This window comes from Polyodon spathula, chromosome 13 (genome assembly GCF_017654505.1).
Source record: "Polyodon spathula isolate WHYD16114869_AA chromosome 13, ASM1765450v1, whole genome shotgun sequence".
In the NCBI taxonomy this organism is placed as follows: Eukaryota; Metazoa; Chordata; class Actinopteri; order Acipenseriformes; family Polyodontidae; genus Polyodon; species Polyodon spathula.
In genome coordinates, this window is record NC_054546.1 from 16293709 (window position 1) to 16312696 (window position 18988).

The window sequence follows — 18988 nt, forward strand, 5'->3', positions numbered from 1 at the left end:
TCAGGTAAAAAATAATTAAACACACTAAATAAAATTAAAAAAATGTAAGAAAAAAATCTCGGTCATCTGTTTTAGTTTTAAACAGAGGAACCTCAGAAGCCTTATTATTTTTTACAGGCAATTTGAGATGAGCCATGTTTTAAAAAATACAAACACCACCAAAGGGTGTGTGTTTGGAGCCCTCATGCTACTACTGGTGCAGAATGAGAGGCTCCTAAAATTAGCCTTCTTACACATTCAAAAGAGTGATAAAAGATCTGACCTTTCAGGCACCTCCTTCGCACACTGAAGTAGGACTTTGTTGTCTGCACTAAACTCTGCCTGCTGGTAAAATACCAACTTCTAAATGGTGAGTACTGATATGTATTTATTTACATATAATATTAAAATAATTATTGAAGTATTATTTTTTAGGCCCTATTGTGAGTGGTTAAATGAATATATTATATATTTGTTATTTTAGTTTGTTTGTCTGTTACTTGAAATATAGCAATTAATATGTTTATTTATTTTTTTGTCAATCACGTTTTTTGTGAATCAGGTTGCTTCTATTCAGCTGTTTTACATATTCAGGATTCGAGAATACTAGACACATAACCAGATATGTTTCATATCTAATTATTAATTGAATATATCTGAAAGAAGTATATTAATTGTCCTTATTCCAGGTGTGTGTGTGTGTGTGTGTGTGTGTGTGTGTGTGTGTGTGTGTGTGTGTGTATCCCCACAATGATAGCAACTCCTGAAAAAAACATCGTTGTGGGGATGGCCCCACTTTGTAAAACACCTTTTAAAGATCTAAATATGCCTTTTAAAAAAAAAAAAAAAAAAAAAGAAAAAAACTAAAAGTGCCAAAATATTTCGTTTGTTGTCGACTTTCACCCTGTGTGTAGTTTTGTCTGCCTGGAATTAAAATTGTTAATGCAAATATAGTGAGAGTCCCCACAAGTATAGAAATACAAAAGTGCATGTGTGTGATGGTGAGGAGTCAACCCTGTCTCTCCCTGTAGGGGTTGTTGTGTAGGAAATCTCATACTGTAAAATGGAGCGTAGGAATTTACAAAATCAAATGCTTTGTACATTACCTTGTCAATCTATAATTAACCTTGCCTCAGCTTGAGACACTTAACTTCATCAATGCCAGTTATTAATCAGGAACACCTCTGCATGGGGTACTTACCATATGATCTATAATCATTTGATCGCTATTTCATTTTACAAAGTATTATTATTATTATTATTATTATTATTATTATTATTATTATTATTATTATTATTATTATATTTTTGTTTGTATTTTCATCCACTGAGATATATTATTATCCTCAAGGGGAATTTATATTATCTACATTGCCTTAAAATGTCATTTATTACCTCTCAATATTCTATTGTAAGTGTTCTGTATCACTCACTGTTGTTTCTATTGAGATCAATATATGCCACGCTTTCAAACTATTCCAGCAAATAATTGCATCTCAAAAGACTCCTCATGGTTGATTTTTAGGGAAGTGAAGTGTGGAAGCTTATTAGCTGTGCCCTGTGTCCTGAAGCCCATAGATGAAGCATTGTGCTTCATTGTGCCTATGTGAAGAAATTAAATATAATGAAAATTTAGATGTAAGTTAATTAAGAAGTTAATACTGGTTTTGATACCAAAAGAATAATTAGATGTTGAAAGCCATGGAACATTTTATGTGAAAAAAGATGGACCCAAAATGGATGTTTTGTTCATATTACAATCCTAAGTTTTAGTTTAACCTGCCTGTCTGAAAAGCCTACATATGTATGTGCACAGTACTCAGCTAGCAACTAAAAAATAAACTTGTATTGGCTGTTGTAAACATCAACTGATAACTCAGGGAAGTGACTTACATCAAACGCATTTGCTACTGTAGGTATTATCCTGTGTCTAACAAGCAGACTTTACAAATTATATTAACATAGTATAATGTCATTCTATAGTTTTCTTGAAGTAATTGAAAGATAATTTTAGTCAAGCAAGTTGGCTAAATAATTTAACTTTTAGTGTGTTTTCTGTTTGCCTCAAATTTATTGGCAGCTTCAAATCTGAAGGGAGTTGCAGAAAGATGAAGTTAAAAGCACCATCACTGGCAACTAGAAAGTGCTGTTAGGGAATTTTGAGCAGGCCCACTGTCTAAATGATGACTTAATAAAAAAAAATGATGCTGTCAGTCAGCCACTTCTTCTGGATTCTAGCTGCTATAATTTGTCCATTGTGTTATTCGATACCAGCCTCTTATTTCCACTTTTAAAAGTGTTGTACATACTGAACACAAATGACTGTTATAAAACACAGACACAAACTGCTACAAAGGCCAAATAGAAACTAAAGAAAAAATAAATATTATACTCCAGCCTAAATAGTTGTAGAAACCATAGACAACTCAACAATCTACAATAAAAGATACATCATTTTGTTTAAATATTTGTATTTTATTAACATAGATACTTCTGATGGATCCTGGTAGCAACCCACATTTTTCAAGGGTGAATTTTCTGTACTATTGTCACTCACTATCATAATGTTCACCGTGCTTATGCCTCAGTAGCATAGCACTGGCTAGCGGACTAGGTTTCTGTTTTCTTTTTTTTTATAAACCAAGGTTTATCGTTTTTTTTTTTTATCCAACTATATGAAGAAGTGTTTAAATTTTCAGTTTTCAACTTCTTATTTATGGTGTACCCTATCATGGTATGCACTGTTAACACTTTCAAAAACACAGGTTTATAAAGCACTTTATTTAAAATACATTGTTATATATATATATATATATAATATATATATATATATATATATATATATATATATATATATATATAGGATATATATAGTTTTTATCTGATGGTAAAGAAACCCCTTTTGGGGCACGTTGGATTATAACCTTTGGATTACTTTTGAGGAGCTTATTTATGAAACAGCGAAGAATGTATTATTATCATTATAGCTGAAGTAACTGATTTAACTGTGCCTAAATTCTTTAATACTTCAAGTCCTAGTAAACATTAGTTAGCATATGCATTTTGACACAATTGGAATTTAAATGAATTAAAGGTACAATGTAGTAAAGGTTAGCTGTTTACAACGTACCATTATTGCTTTTTAGTACGGCTCCTGCACTTTGTTTTGCCACGACACCCTGGTTTCATAAACTTTAGTGCTGATCTAAAATATTAAAGGTTTTTAAATAATAAAAACTATTTTCTTGAATAATATAAAGCCCATATTTCATACCTGTCTTTAACAATTTATTACAGGTCATTTAATACTGGTTTTGAAACTGACAGCAAAATAATAAGTGCATTTTCAAATTTAAAATTACTTTTAGAAATTATGAAGTATCAGGTGTAGTCCTATGTATTTAAAAAAAAAAAAAAAAAAAAAAAAAAAAGACTAAAAAAGACTAAAAAAGACTTTTCACAGCAGTTCTAAAATAAATAAAGCCAAGATCCGAATCACAATCCCCATATAAATCGTAAATAAGTTCCATATTGTAAAGGCTATAAGTATACAAATATTATTTATGAATATAATGAAACCCTGCAGTCACATATGACAGAATTGTACAATAAATGTAAATGCTTCTAAATACAACATGAACAAATGGTGCTACATCAAAATCAAAGCAAAGGCCAAAGCTAAGGATACCATTTTCTTAAAGGGAATGTCAAGTGCTTCTGATTTGCTAGCGGCTTCTGACACCCACTTGTTCTTCATTGGTCAGCGCTAATGGAATTCTGCCAATCTCCAGCTCAAACTCCTTCAGAAGCACAACATGAAGGGGATGGTGCAATCCAGCACAAATGTAAAGCACTTTGCCTTTATGTTTGCGCTTTACAGCATTTCCTCAAAATCAGGCCGTAACTGTTTGATCCGTTAACATATGTGACATATAGAATGAGCCGCTCTGAATTATACTGAATTGTAGAATATTACACTACAGTGTGAGAGACAGGCTGTGTGCTTCTTGTCTTGTCAACCACTGAGAAGACCAGGCAGATCCAGTCCAATTTCGTAAGAGATCTTACTATGCTCCCTATGTTATTCACAATATTGTTGACAGCTTGTAAATCAAGTAACCTGCCCTTGTTCATTCTTTTTAAATGTCCACACTGCCTAATTATAACCCCTCACTGAATCAACCAACATAACTTTACAGTTCTGAGGTAAGCTGCTCTAGCTTTAGCCAAGATAATTTGCAATACTATCTGACGTCATCTAAAGCACCACTGTTGCCAAGATATATTGTTGCTGCCTCTTCCTATACACAACTGATTTGTCTGTAAAGAAACATTGGAAGGTTTGTTGGGTCTTTAAGTGTCATGTAATTGAAAATGTAAATGTGATATTGTTGTGTAGTGGAGTAAATAAATCGGTACGATTCTAAGACAGTTTATTTTGGTAATGCATCGGTACAAACTCAGACCACCTTGTTTCATAGTTTACATAAAACTACGCAGTTTCAGAATGTCAGCACACTAATAGTGCCACCTACTGTCAAGCCCCTGTACTACAACACCACTCTTCCCTTTGTTCTGGAAATAAAGTACATGACCTGTTTTGCAATAGCAGCAGTAATTAAATAACTTCTCTTTTTTAAGAACTATAAAATCCACATAGTAATTAACTAAGCATTAACTGGTAACTAATTAATGAATAATTAGGGAATCGACAGTTATGGCTGAAGACAAAACTATATTTTAATTATTTTTAGGACAGTGTTTGCATAGCGTAGTCCCTAGTCCATGGCAGTGATTGTCTGTCTGATAGAGTGGTCATCAGGCACAATCTCGAAGTCTTGTACAGGTAGAGGTAAAGTGATGTCATCGATTGCAGGTAGGTCTTCAGAGCATCTCCATTTCATTACAGGCAAGCAGGTGCAAGGTGATTAGCATTTCATATCCTCCCATCTCACAACTTGTAGGTGCAAAGTCCTTTTTCTCTACAATCCTGAGAGGTGATGTGAACTTGGATTGGATTCCAGGATTCCAGGATTTCATGCTCTTACAAGTGAACCAATGTCAAATTTCTGGGTCTTGGCAACCTGACACTTGTCTGTTGATGTCTTGTATTGTTGCTATTTCTTTTGGATGGTCTGTTGTACATCCAGTTGTGCAGGTGCTTTAGGCTTAGGCATCCATAAACTAGCAACATTCAACTTTGTATATATCTCTCTTCTGTGTAGTAATTCATTGTGGCATGGCGAGTAGCTCTGTTAGTCAGTCATAAAGTTTTTCCAAGCCTTTCCTTCGAGAGTATCTGTATGGAAGCTCTCTTTAAGACTTCTATTGCAACGTTCAATTTCTCCATTCACTTGGGGATAATATACTGATGACTTTCTGTGTAGGATGTTTCTGTCTCTCAGAAAAGCTTTGAATTCCCAGGAGGTGAATTGAGATCCATTGTACGAAACTAATTATTTTAGGTTCCGCTAATTGCAGAAGTGACTTGGGATGTAAACACTATTTCCAGCCATTTACTGAAGTAGATCAGAGTGATGGCATAACGACGGTCAAGTGGGACACTGTTAAGTGCTGCTTCTGTGCAGTCTTTTGTTACAATTGAAATTTGGATTGGCTTTATGGTAGTGCTTGTTGACGTAGAAACAATCTGCCCCTTTACTAATTGCATGTTTAGTGCAGCAAACAGGTCTCGGCACCACTGAGCACAATATGAAATTCAGCTGGTATGCAGTAGTTATCGAAAGCTATGTTTACTTGTAAGCAGCCAAGCACAGATATGCAGTTCATCAAGACGTAATCTCTGTTCAGTAATTTAGACTTCTAAACCATGACGTGTGCATAGCTTCGGGTAATAGGGAAACTGCTGAGCCAGTGTCGAACATCAATTAATTGCTTCGGGTTGTATCCCGATTCAGCATAAACTGTAACAGTACACATTTTATCATCAACACATGTAGGTTGCTTCTATCCACACTCAAAACAGTCACATCAGGCACAGTAGCTTTGAGTACTTGTTGATTAGGCTCGGCACTATGAGATACCTTAGAAACATTTTCATTCTTTTTGCAGTGTCTGCACTGAGCTTCTATTGCAGGGCATCCAGAGAATGTGCAATACGTTGTGTAGATCAACAGTGGTAGCATTTCCACATTTTTAGTTTATGGCTTCTCGTTGGTGTAGCCAGTTTGTTGTGTAGTGGAGTAAATAAACGTTGGTATGATTCTATGGAAGTTTATTTCAATAATGCAAACTCAGACAACACTGTTTCATAGTCTGCATCAATCTACACAGTTTTAGGATGTCAGCACATTAGCAGTGCCATCTACTGTCAAGCAGATTACCAGTATTACAACACCACACATATAGATATATATATATATATATATATATATATATATATATATATATATATATATATATATATATATATATATATATATATTTTTTTTTTTTTTTTTTTTGATATTTTTAACCTGTTAAAAGTTCATCATGATCCTGATCCATTGTAAGGACTAGGTTTATAATTGCATTACCAGGCCACCAACAGATACAGATGTGCACCATTCTAGATACACGTAGCAAGCTTCCTTAGGACAATGTTATGATTGAAATATGAAGTGAAGCTGATGTATGAACCAGCTATTGTAATGCAGCCCCATTAATCTAAAAAAAAACCTTCCACTAGGAAAATATGACACACATTACATGAGCCAGGAGAACCATTCTGAAGCTCTTACTCTAACACTGCCATGTTCTAAAGCAGTAAGTTGCCAAGCATTTATAAATATTTGTCCCAGATGCTATGAGGGATGCATGCGTATTGAGCTACAATGGAGCCCCAAAAAGGGGAGTGACCCCGAGTGCTTCTTATTTTTCCTATTCTTACAGGAAGATGATATACAGTATGTGCAGTTTACACTAGCCAGAATGCGTAGACGCAGTGAGCAGGATAATTAGTCAGTCAGCCTGTGCACTACTCGATACTCAGACGTCACTGCATGCAGATGTTTTTACTTCATATCTATTAGGGTTTGATTCTTAGACATCGGTCTAGCTTATCCAGCTGCCTATACATATATAGTGTGTTAAAGCAGCAGAATACTTGCAGGAGCTGGGCTGCTGTATTGATAAAAGCACCATCTGTTTAAACAGTATTTCAGGCAGTATAAACAATTTACTTTGAGCTGACTGATGAATATTTTTTTTTTCCTTCATGGCGGTAGCAGCTGACACTTGGCTGAAAATCTTCAATACTATTTTTATCTTCCACCTGCTTAACAGCAGATGGATACGTTTCAGTATAGAATTTTAATCAGTTTCACAATTGCTCAATGCTTGTTTTAACTATCCAAAAATGATGGAGGATAAAACAAAACAAAGACACACGTAATTTGTGTCTAGTATATTCGTCATGAAAGGTATCCTATATATATATATATATATATATATATATATATATATATATATATATATATATATTATATATATATATATATATATAGAATCAGTTGAGTGAGATTAGATATAGACTCAGTGGCAGGGGTGAAATTACAGTGGTATTTTTAACATTAGGTAGGTAAATTATGTTTCATGTTAGGCATGCTTAAATTTCAAAGGTAGCACACAGCACACAGTCACGCTAAAGAATGAAGAAGTGCAGCTAACATATTTATTGACTGCTCACCATCGGAGCAAAAATAGATTTAACTATTGCCCTGACATCCTTACACCACTTGACAATAGTCTTCCTCTGTCATGTGACTGGTTCACATCACTGTCATTCCCGCCCCTTTTGAAAGGAACATCCTTCATTCCTGAAAGAAAATGGCTGAACACCACCGATTCTGTGATTCACTCTCTGTTAGTAGTGTACTGTATCTGTTTAAAATCTTTCTTCACCATCAGCCCGGGTGGCTGTGGGCAGTTGATGAACTGCCCGGGCAGATGTCGAAATGACATTACATTTTATGCTTATTCGGCATCTGGCCACCGCAGCTGGGCACTTCGCGAACTGCCTGATTTCGATGTCGGTCCATAACACAAACACACACACACACACACACACACATATATATAAAGACTCCTAAATTATGTATTTCTGAATTGAAGTGATTTTCAAAACGGCAACTAGTGATGTCCAACTATAACTTCTGTATACTCCATTATTCAAACTGCTATAGACCTGTAATATATGCTAATTGAACCATGTTGCTGTTCTTTTAGTATGCGCCAGCATCATCTATTGGTATTTATTGCCAGTAATTACAATTCACTAGATGGCACTGTTTTTTATTTCTATCAGTAAACTTTGGCTAATCTAGCCTAGAAAATGTTTTTAAAGTCTTGGCTACGACCCCTTCAATATGTTTGGCACCTAGAATAAACCCAATAGTTATTTCCTGTAAAATGTCTTTCTTTGTTTATATTTCAGTTGTGCTTGCCCAAGCTGCAGTGATGCTTGCATCAGAAAAATATTTTTCTTTTTAAATAAAAACTAGCCATGTGCATAATAAGCCCAGATGGCGAAACCAGGAGATAAATCAATATAAAGTATAGAGGGTAGTCTCTTCTAAGTGTGTTTAAGGCATGCAGGCGTTGTATTCCTGCTTCAATCTCCATATTAAGAACCAATATCCATCATAAAGTAAAATAAAAGAGACGGTGTCTTGTGTCTTTTAGATGTACATTCCAAGACAAACAGGGTTCTTGCTTTTAATAATGTTGTTCTGCTAGTCAGTCCTTGGCCTCTGATTGAGTCTGGCCTCATTTCACTTTAGACCCAAACCTCCCTAGCAGGACTATTAAATTACCCACAGCACCATCAGCTGGAACCCTTCCTACAGTTGCCTGATCAATGGCAATGCAGAGGCCATATCATGTTATTTTTCAAGGTGTGCCTTTTGTGACACTTCTGTAGTGTATAATTGTCAATGTACTGGTCTAGAGTTAATTTATTAAATAGCTTGTAATATAGCTTAGAACAGTCATACTCTGAATTTATAAATAGCTGTATGTGTGTGTATATATATATATATATATAGTGAGCGGGTAGGTGCACACGAAGAAAACAGACAGTAGTTTCCAAAACAAAGCAAGTCTTTCTTCCAGTATTCTATACAGCTGGCTCTTATATTGCAATGTCCAAAAGAAAATAAACAGTTCAAACAAGGTTTCAAACAAAAACCAAAACACCAAAGCAAAATTGCTGATGTAAACCAACCGGACCAATAACCCCGTCCAGTTGGTGAATAGGTAATTCCACCTGGGTTTTGGGTTTCTTCTTTAGGAACCCTTCTCCTGCCCTTATTCCGCAGTCCAGTCCCTTTGCGAATCTCAGCAGCGGACAGGCCGTTCCTCATAGCCCCTGCAGAGAACAGGGAATTGCAGATGAAAAGGACCACCACGTTATCCCGTTCCGATCTTATTGTAGATAATCCTCAGAAGTTCTCAGGCAGGCAAACAAAACAAACAACCCAACAGACTAGCGGCACATGCTCCCTTTTACCAGCCAGGCATTTGGCCGTTACAGGCTACAGGTGTGGGCCAATTAAGGCCAATGATAGTCTAACAATAGTCAAACCCTAATTGCCTACCTAACCACACCTGCAGCCTGTCAGTCCGTTAACTCCTTGACATCATGGCAGGCATGTATGCTGCCCACATGTCCATCTGATCATTCCTGGCAACCTCTGTGGGCTCATACCAAGCCTGCCATGAATGACTCCTGGTGGTAAACTTGTGGGCTGGCTCACAATATATATATATATATATATATATATATATATATATATATATATATATATATATATATATATATATATATATATATAGATATATATATAGTAAGATAGCAGGGAGAGGACTTAGATTCCTCCATGCCTAAAAACATGTGCAAATGCACATTGGTTTAATTTAATTAGATTTCTGTTAATTGTTTTAGTGTTAATTATCCCCTGCACCTGGCTATCATTGTAAATTAGAGCCAGGTGCAAGGTATTTAAAGAAAGCAGCCAGTGTGCTCAGGGCTGCTGCTGTGTGAAGGGCCCGGTTGATGGTGCTTTCAACCATTATGAAAAAAAAGGTACTGTGTGAAAGCCTTTTTTGTGTTTTGTTAGCGGGTGTAACAGGTAAACAGCTTAGCTGTCCTGTGGCATAGTTTAGGTACCTGTTCATGTTCAGCTAGTGCTCTAGTAAGAGCTAGGTGTTTGGTTTTGTTTATTTTCTGTAAGTAAAAGTGCGCGTCAGCGCTGTTCCTTCCAATCCTGTGTGTTGGGTCGTGTTTAAAAAGGGAAAAGAACCCGAGCCAGCCTGTGTGGCGATTGTCCAGTTCACATATGGTGTCAGAGGTGCCCTTCTGAATCAACACAATAAAAAATGGATTTGAAGGAGATGATTGCTCAACTAAACAGAAAAACTGCTGCCCAAATTGAGCAAAATAAGAAGTGGAGGCAGGAACAGGGACTGCCAGAACCAGAGCCAACCGAGCTGGAGCTGCTGCTCCAGGAATGGGAGCAAGCACGAAAAGCCCCGCCGTCTCCAGAGCGGGAGGGAGAAGGCCCGCCGTCTCCAGAGCGGGAGGGGGAAGCAACAAACGCAGGAGAGGAGGTGAAGAGCCCACCTCCACACAGCCCCGTCCACCACCCCTGTGATACAATCAGGCGCTACTGTGGGTGGTACCTTGCCCCTTGCTCCTGGACACCCTGCCGGTCTGCCTAGACCTCCCTGCGCTAGACCTGGAGCCCAGGAGTCTGCACCATTGACCACAGCTCTGCCCCTGTTTCCCTACTCCGCTCTCCCCGAGCACCCAGACGTCGCTAGGCTGCTGCCAGATGTCGCTTGTGTTCCCCTCGTTAGCTGCTTCGCTCCCCCTGGGTGATCGGACATCACTATGCCGGTCCCCAGATGAAGACCTCTGTCTGCTGCTGCAGCCTTCTGTGCCCTGGTCGTCACTGAAGTTGCCCCAGTTATCCCGGTGGGGTCCCGTGTCGTGGGTTCGTGATCCCTCCCTGTTTGTATTTTTTCAGGTGTCGGAAGTGTTTTTGCTTCTCCTACTGAAAGCAAATACAACTTTGTGAGGTTTGTATCAGCAAGTGTTTTTTTTTGCCCTTGCATTTACATTTTTTTGCCCTTTTGCTTCAGTGCCAGAGATTGTATTGGCATTGACACCTGCAACAGATCTTGGTTATCATACCTCTCCTGATCTTTTATGATGTTACCAGAACAGAACCGATCATGGATTCATTTTTAATTTCTCTTTCTCAAGTGGAATGAACAATATTATTCTGGCAATACCATTTTATTAGGATCTGCTGCATCTAAAAATCCACAAAAGCTATCTTCTGCCAGGTAAACAGAATAACCTCCTTAAATCTTCTGCCACATTTTTCAATACACTCCTACTCTTTATAGATGCTTTGATTTACATTTGGCTGTAATCTGATAAACTATTGCTTTTTTTTTTACAAATACTGTTTATTCACCTATACATTCACTCTTCATGTTATATGTGCTTCCATTGAAACTGCAGTTTCCATGCACCTCAGCTCTAACACCGTAATATTTACAATAGCTGTCAGACAAAGAAGCTACTCTTGGTAATGAATGTGGTAAAGTCAGCTAAATCACCATGCAGAATACATATGCACGAATACTGCAATTTCAATGGAGGAGGGAATATATAGGTGAATACAAATTATTTCTGTAAAATCAACAGTTTAGCAGACCAACCCAAAGCATCTACTGGAGCCTTAGGTTGTATTAAGATTGAAGGTTGGTGCTACATTTAGGAAGTTATCATGTTTACGTGGTGGAGTGTGACAGGTGGACAGAGGGATGCACAGGACAAGTGCTTAAGTATCACCCAGATATACCCAGGAATCAGATTTTCAAATAAAAGAATTACTATTTGCACTTCTAACATGTACAATAAATAACAAATATATAAACCAGAATGAGCTTGTACTGTCAGAACATAAAATAGCTCATACTGAGAGAACCTGACAGCTCACTGGTTCCCTTTGCTTTACTTTCTCCCATTTCTCTTCATTCATCCGCTTTACTTTTTTCCTTTGCTTTATTTTCCATCTTTTTTTTGATTTTGCTTTGCTTAAAGAGTAAATAGCGGAGTTCCGAAAAACATAGCTTTGCACGTCCCCAAGTGTTGCTATAATTGTTTAAATAACGTACCTGTAATTTTTCTTTTCATTAACATCCTGACAACTTTTATACATTGATAACTTTAATGACTGTTTCAAAGTTCTTTTCAATATGGCCGCTCTAGTGCACTGGGGTTTGAGATCTGTCCTCTAAAACACTGCAGGAAGAGCGATTTAACAAAAAAAAAAAAAAAAAAAAAAAAACAACAAACATACATAACAACAAGTGCTCTGGCTTTTCTGTTCCGTACAATATCATGGATTGTTATTGCTGTGTTGTTTGACAATGTGGGCAGTAATCCTTGCAGACTAAGCAAACATTTACGAAATTTCAATTTGGGTAAAATCTGATTTAGACATTCCCGGAACTGTATATATAATGTGTTCCAGAAATAGTAAATTTAATATTTTTTTTTTAAATTTGTTTTGCAAAACAAACATTATGTTTCACTTTCATTGCATTTGCACTTTTATTAAGTCTGTAGTACAATGAAGCATTTACAAGATTGTGCTTCAGTTCATTTGATTTGAGATGTGTTTTTTTTATCTTTTCTCTTTTACACAAAAAACATATATTTATTTATTTCCCCTTTGTGTAGGTTCATAATGGAATAAAAAACAATGAAGTTTACAGACAGATTTTTAGGTTGACACTGCACAACCTATTGTTAATGTGTTTTCCCACATTCATAATAAATTATTTTCATCTTGGTAAATTAAGTGGTATCAATCAGACCTTCTGTCATCAGTTTGCTATATCTGACGGTAGGCAATTTTCGATTTGAGACTTTAGTGCAGTTTTACACTGAAGAAGCAAAGCGCAGAATATTTAACCACACAAAAAAAAAAAAAAACTTGGTCTGAAATGGTGCAGTTGTGTTGTACCATTATGCGAAATGATCATATCATGTTCTATATATCTGGCTCATTTCACTGCACAATGAAGATGACTGTTCTCCATGCTTTACAAAAACAGATTGAAAGATTATCCCTATTATGTTCATCCCTTTGCATTAATCAGTAAAATTCGCTTGAGTATCTTCTCAGTGGAATTATATAGGTGGCTGTTTGAGAGGTACTGACAGACTACCATAGGTGCTGTTCTTGCAAAATAATCCCCTTGCTGAAGCCTCTCCTGCCCAATGAGGTGGAATGATTCCCAGACACATGGTTATGCTGCCCAAAAATAACTTGGGACCTAGCAAGCTGGCAAATGTTGCTGCTTTTATTGGTAACAGGTTGCCCAGCTTCTTGCTGCCATCTTCCCCTGACTTCATGGTTATCTCCCTGCAAAAACTAAAGGAAACCAGGGTGGTTGCTTATCTGCTCATCCTTTGAGGTCCTCAGTTCTGGCTTAAGGATTCCCTGATCTGCACAGCATCTTTTGGGTTAATCAAAAGGTAATGTCCTGTTACATTAACTCTTGACTTTGGCTATGACAGGTAATAGGTTGTGCAGGTAGGCAGGTAGGTAGGTGTGTTGTGTGTGTTGTTTTTTTTTTTTTTTTCTTAGAATGTTTAATGTTCCTCAATCACAGTTCATATAGAAAAGCTTGCATAAATGACATGCATGTTTTGATGCATGGATTATTCTTGTCAGCTGGGCTGGTGTGGAAAGCAAAACAGTTGTGGTCAGTTTATTCAAAACACTGACTAGGGTAGAAGCAACTGTATTTCCACCCATAAAGAAGACTTCTGGGAATCTTTTCCCTATTTTTAGCAACTGTCTTTTAAAGGTATATGTAGGTGATATAATGCACCAAATTGTATGTGATAATGAAGTGGTTGCGGCCGCTTGTCTTTACGTGACACAATGGATTCAAGTTTGCTTTTGATTTTATTTTGACAAGTAAAGTGACACCCTACACTATAATTAGCTTGAGTTGGGGGGTAGGGAGAGGCAGTGCACTCAGGATTAATGTACACAGCAGCTGCAGTAACAGTTCTGATAGAAGGGCAATGCTGGCTTTCCTATCTCTTGATGTTTGAGTGTCAGCAGCATGTGCTGGCCTTATCCCATTCCTACCAATCACAGGCAACTCACTTTAAAAGCTGCACAAGCAAAACAGAAAAGCTGTTCACTGCTGCAGCACACACAAAACACGTTCTAATGAGAGCTTACGAACAAGGGCTTTCTGTAGGTGCTAAATGTAATATTAAAGCATCTAAAGAAACACCATGGAATAAAACCTCTTTGATTACTCTTTTTGAAATACAATATAAATTCAGAAGTTCCTCTTTTAAGAGATTTGAGAGTGCCTTTCAGTATTGTCAGTGAGCTGAGGCCAGGATCAAGCTTAGTTGTGTTGTTCTTTGCAGAATTCACTTAACCTTTCATTTGACCTTTCCACGCCTAGACAGGAGTGATAATAGGAAAACTCACATGTTGAGGGTCAATAGGTTAGATCCTAATTGGCCCCTATAGCTATTATTGTTATTCAATGAAGAGATTCCAGGAAAATGAAAAAGAAGTCAACCATATTAATCTGTACAATGCAGATTTAGCAGATTCCATACTGTAAATAAAGAGTCTTACTAATGGTGACAGTTTTTTTTAGTAGCACGATACCTGGGCCCTTTTTTGCTACACTGAAGAACCTAGCTGGCACATTGCAATGTTTTGATTCAATTTACCCAATGAAACAGGTGCAACTTTACTTAGCTGGCTAGTTGTCCGTTGCTATTTGTAATGAATCTTTAGTGCTCTCGATTTATGTAGAGAACATTACTTTGAAAAACACCCACACCCACATGGTAGCAAAACATTTTAAAACATGTTATATACCTTTACATGTATACTTAGTGTCATTGATATTTTATGAAGAACTGAAAAATCATCCTCATATGAGGCATTGTAGCGCCTGGCAGTTTTTAAAGCAGCCTCCTAATTCACTGCAAACATCTCAATAAACTTCCAACGAGATCAAAATGAGACCCATATGATTGCTTGTTTAACAAACCAAAGTAACTGTAATTGTGTTATTACTTTATGCATTACTTTCCCTAATTACCTACTTTGCTTTATGTATTCTTGCAATATCCTTGTCAATATAATTGCGATTGTTTTGATATTTTTATTAACATATGCCTGGTCATAAATCAGTTTTGACTGACATTCACAAGACAAACTCACAACTAACCACCTACTGCTTCCTCCTAAGACAATGTTAAATACATTACACATGTTTCTTCTCGTTTATATGTACTTGTTTAAAGTGCATGAATACTGTTTTTTATTTACAAACACAATCATTAAACTATTCTATTGTTTACTCATTATTATTATGTTTGCCATTATTATTTTCTAGTCCCTAACCATTACAAGTAAAGACTGATCATCAGCATTACCCTTTCTCTTGGAAGATTACCGAACATATGGCTATAGAATAACATTAACATTAACAATAATAATCATGCTAACTGGAATTGAAATATTACAGTGAAAATACAACGTTTTACGCTTTCAAATTTTATGCAAGTTACAAGCTTGCCAGTGCCATTAATCAATAAAACAAATACACTTTTTGTTTTAATTTTGTTTTCTCTTCAAATATTACAAATAGTTCCCTGTTGTAATAAAATAAAATAAAAATGTTCATGTTTGTTCAACTCAGAGTCTTCGTCATCCGGATGGCTATTTAAAATAGAGCTGCAGCATTCTCCAGCCAGATTGTCTGAGACATGGTGACGTTGGGCACAGAAAAGAATCTGGAGTTTGCTGCTGCTTTTCATTTCATTCAATTACCATCGACTCGTTGATCCGATTAGGAATGCTTGTTATTGTTTTCGGCATTTTTGAAAGCTCTGGATACTTACTGAAGCCTCATTCAACACTTGATTACTGGAAGCAGTTTTATCACACAGGTATGTTTATGTAAATTTCAAGCATATTTGCCTATGCTAATGTGTATGTGTAGTACTTGTATTGATTTGCTTATTATCAAAGAAACAAAAAAAAGCCTTGGATATTTCCCCAATTCTAAAACAAAAAAGCTCCATTATAGACAATCTGAGTTTTTTTGTGTTTTAATAGAAAATCTAATTGATAATGTGATACGATAAGGTGGCCTAAGTCTGCTTTTCATTCATACATAAAAACATAAAGTTTACAAACGAGAGGAGGCCATTCGGCCCATCTTGCTCATTTGTTTGTTAGTAGCTTATTTATCCCAGGCCGGCCCTCGTCCCGGATTGCAGGGATCACATCGAAACGATGGCCTAAATTTTGGCTGGCCCAGGGCTGCCTTAAATCGCAAGTATGAACGGGGTCTAATGTATTATGTTTTAAACCCTACAGCTTTTTCAGTAACACTTTAACATAGGGTGTTTGATAACCTTTTTCAAATATTCAGCAGTAAGAATGAAATTGTTCAATTTAATATTCACCCCGTTCATAAGCAATGTTGGAAAACATCTGTATTAGTTTTAAAGTAGGTGTTTATTGGCAGTTAACCACTACCCTTTTTACCACAAATGTAATCATTTTAAAGTCATTATCAATGGTTGCCCTTTCCTTGTGTTGAAGATCTTTGGGTCTTTTTAATATTGAAGATGCACCTAAAAAGAGGTATGAAAATGGATTCATTAAGTCATTAACACTCTTTAATGTTTTTTTGTATTTCTTACAGCATGCAAGACAATAATTTGGAAGCCTCTACATCAATATCCCAGCTCCTCAGAGAGAGCTATTTGAAGGAATCCAAGATCCTCCAGAGACACAGTGAGGTGAGCCAATCAGAAGCCACTTCACATGAGCCATACTCTGGACCTATTACAGGAAAGTCAGAGGAGCAAGTTGGGCATGAAGAATTCCAAGACCTGTCAGCATTTTTAAGCCAAGAAGAACTGGACAAAAGCGTAAATCTTGCCAGGCAAGCCATTACCCACAGCCCAACAGAAGAAAAAAAAGAGGGGCAGGCACTTGGAAACTGTCCAACTACCGAAGTAAGTAACCCATACAAAGCACCTCCAAACAAACAGCTCCCGTCCTCTACAGCCTTGACCCCTGAAAGACAACCCTTCCAGAGCCTCCGTCATGACAATGTTATTAAAAACACCAAAGGTTCCAGGAAATCTTCTCAGGGTCCTAGAAAACAAGTAATAAATAGTCCATATGGAACAGAGTGCCATAATAAGAAGGAATTTCTAAATAAGGCTGCTGACTTTATAGATGAGTTGTCATCCCTCTTTAAGGCTAATAGGTCAAAGAGAATTAGGCCAAAGGCATGCAAAGGCCACAGAAGCAGATACCAAGTGAACAGTCAACTGGAAAGCTCTGTTTATCCATATACCATAAATGACCGGGAAAGGCCTGCTGTCGCCATTGATGACCAACTGGATATTGGAGAGGAAACTCACTCAGAGGAACCAGAAATATTTCAAAAGGACAACCAAGAAGAAGAACAAGAAGAACAGCAAGAAGAATCTACAGAAACAGGAGCCACGGATAGTTCCTCACAAGAACTCTCATCCGAATCCTTTCCCTCTGAAGAGCTAATTGGGGAACCGCCGCGATTCACTCAGAAGCTAAAGAGCAGAGAAGTTCCAGAAGGGAGCAAGGTTCAGCTGGATTGTATTGTGACTGGGATTCCCACCCCTGAAGTCAGGTAAGAGGAAATGTTTTACACCCTTCATTTAGAAATGTGGCAGTGATGGTCTCATATTTGGATTTCATAATGTAGGTGATTGCTATTGGAACACCGAGGTTTTACAAAATGTTTATTCACCTATTCTTTTGAGTGTGGATTCATTTTAAAACTTTCTGGAATGGGCACTGTGGCAAAGTGGTTTATTGTGTACAGTTGCAGAGGTGATGCAGTGCAGGAATAAAACAGACAGAGATTGTAATCTGATATGGAAAAGTGCTTTCTTTGTTTCATAATCCAGCTCTGGTTACCAAAACAGCAATCCCCATAATGCACAGCAATGCATAATGCACAGGGTAAATAATAATAGGTTTGCAGTCCCAAACAATAAACACAGATATCTCTCCCACAATATACAAACACGGTCACCAGTTCTGGGTGTGTGCTGTAGTGCTAGTGGTGGGTGATACAGTTTAATGCTTGACAATAGTGTAGTGCTGTTCCGTGTTTTTATGCTGGCCCTTAGCGACAACTCCAAAACGTTTTATCTGTCTACGAACACACAAGTAACAATTAGACAAGACAAACAAACACAGGTTATATTTCATAACCAAAGCGAAGGCACAGATTACGATTCTCCGTCCCCCTTATATGCTGTCATGCATGACCCCTTGGTAAATGAGTGCAGCTACCTTTACAATCTGCGGCTGCTATATTTCCGGATCAATACATTCTGGCAACGGAGTCTCTACTTCTTCTTGACTGACCGACTTCCTGACTCGGAGAAAGAACTGTCAGGCCAGCCCATCCAAGGAACTCTGTCCTTGCTGCTTAGCACCCTCACAGGTCAGGAGAGAGGTTTACAATCAAGATTCTTTGTATTTCTGTCACAGGCACTGATACCTGTATTTATTTCTACTTGTACTTTTTAAAGTATATTTATCAATAAAATGTATACAAATGTATTTTACATTAATATATGACAATTAAATAAAAAAGTAATCTACCTCACTTGCACAGAAAGCTGTGAACAATTTGAAAAGAAATGCACCTGTTTCATGTAGTTGTGCATACAACAAGACCCATACACAGTGGAGAGCTTATTTCCACAATAGCAATCCTTACTACCACTAGACGTTATCTGAGACACACACCTGCAAGAGCACCACATGCGTAAATACCACACAGTCACGGGAAAATCACACTGAAATAAGAGAGGTGAACACAAAATCCAAAATCTGTGCGTTTACACGAAACCTGCATTAAT

At 37.1% G+C, this 18988-nt stretch overlaps 1 protein-coding gene across 6 annotated transcripts in view; it reads left to right on the plus strand.

Moving 5' to 3' along the window:
• Window positions 1-277: 277 nt before the first annotated feature.
• Window positions 278-18988, plus strand: part of LOC121325533 (myopalladin-like) — a 139693-nt gene continuing 120982 nt past the window's right edge. For 3 of the 6 annotated variants that reach the window (XM_041268155.1, XM_041268157.1, XM_041268158.1), the window contains exons 1-2: window positions 13379-13537; window positions 16765-17742. In XM_041268155.1, coding sequence (XP_041124089.1) covers window positions 16766-17742 — 977 coding nt within the window. In that variant the 5' untranslated portion in view covers window positions 13379-13537; window position 16765. Of the gene's footprint in view, window positions 350-13377; window positions 13538-16764; window positions 17743-18988 lie in introns of those variants that run through there. The other 3 variants (XM_041268153.1, XM_041268156.1, XM_041268154.1) reach the window with 2 other exon arrangements.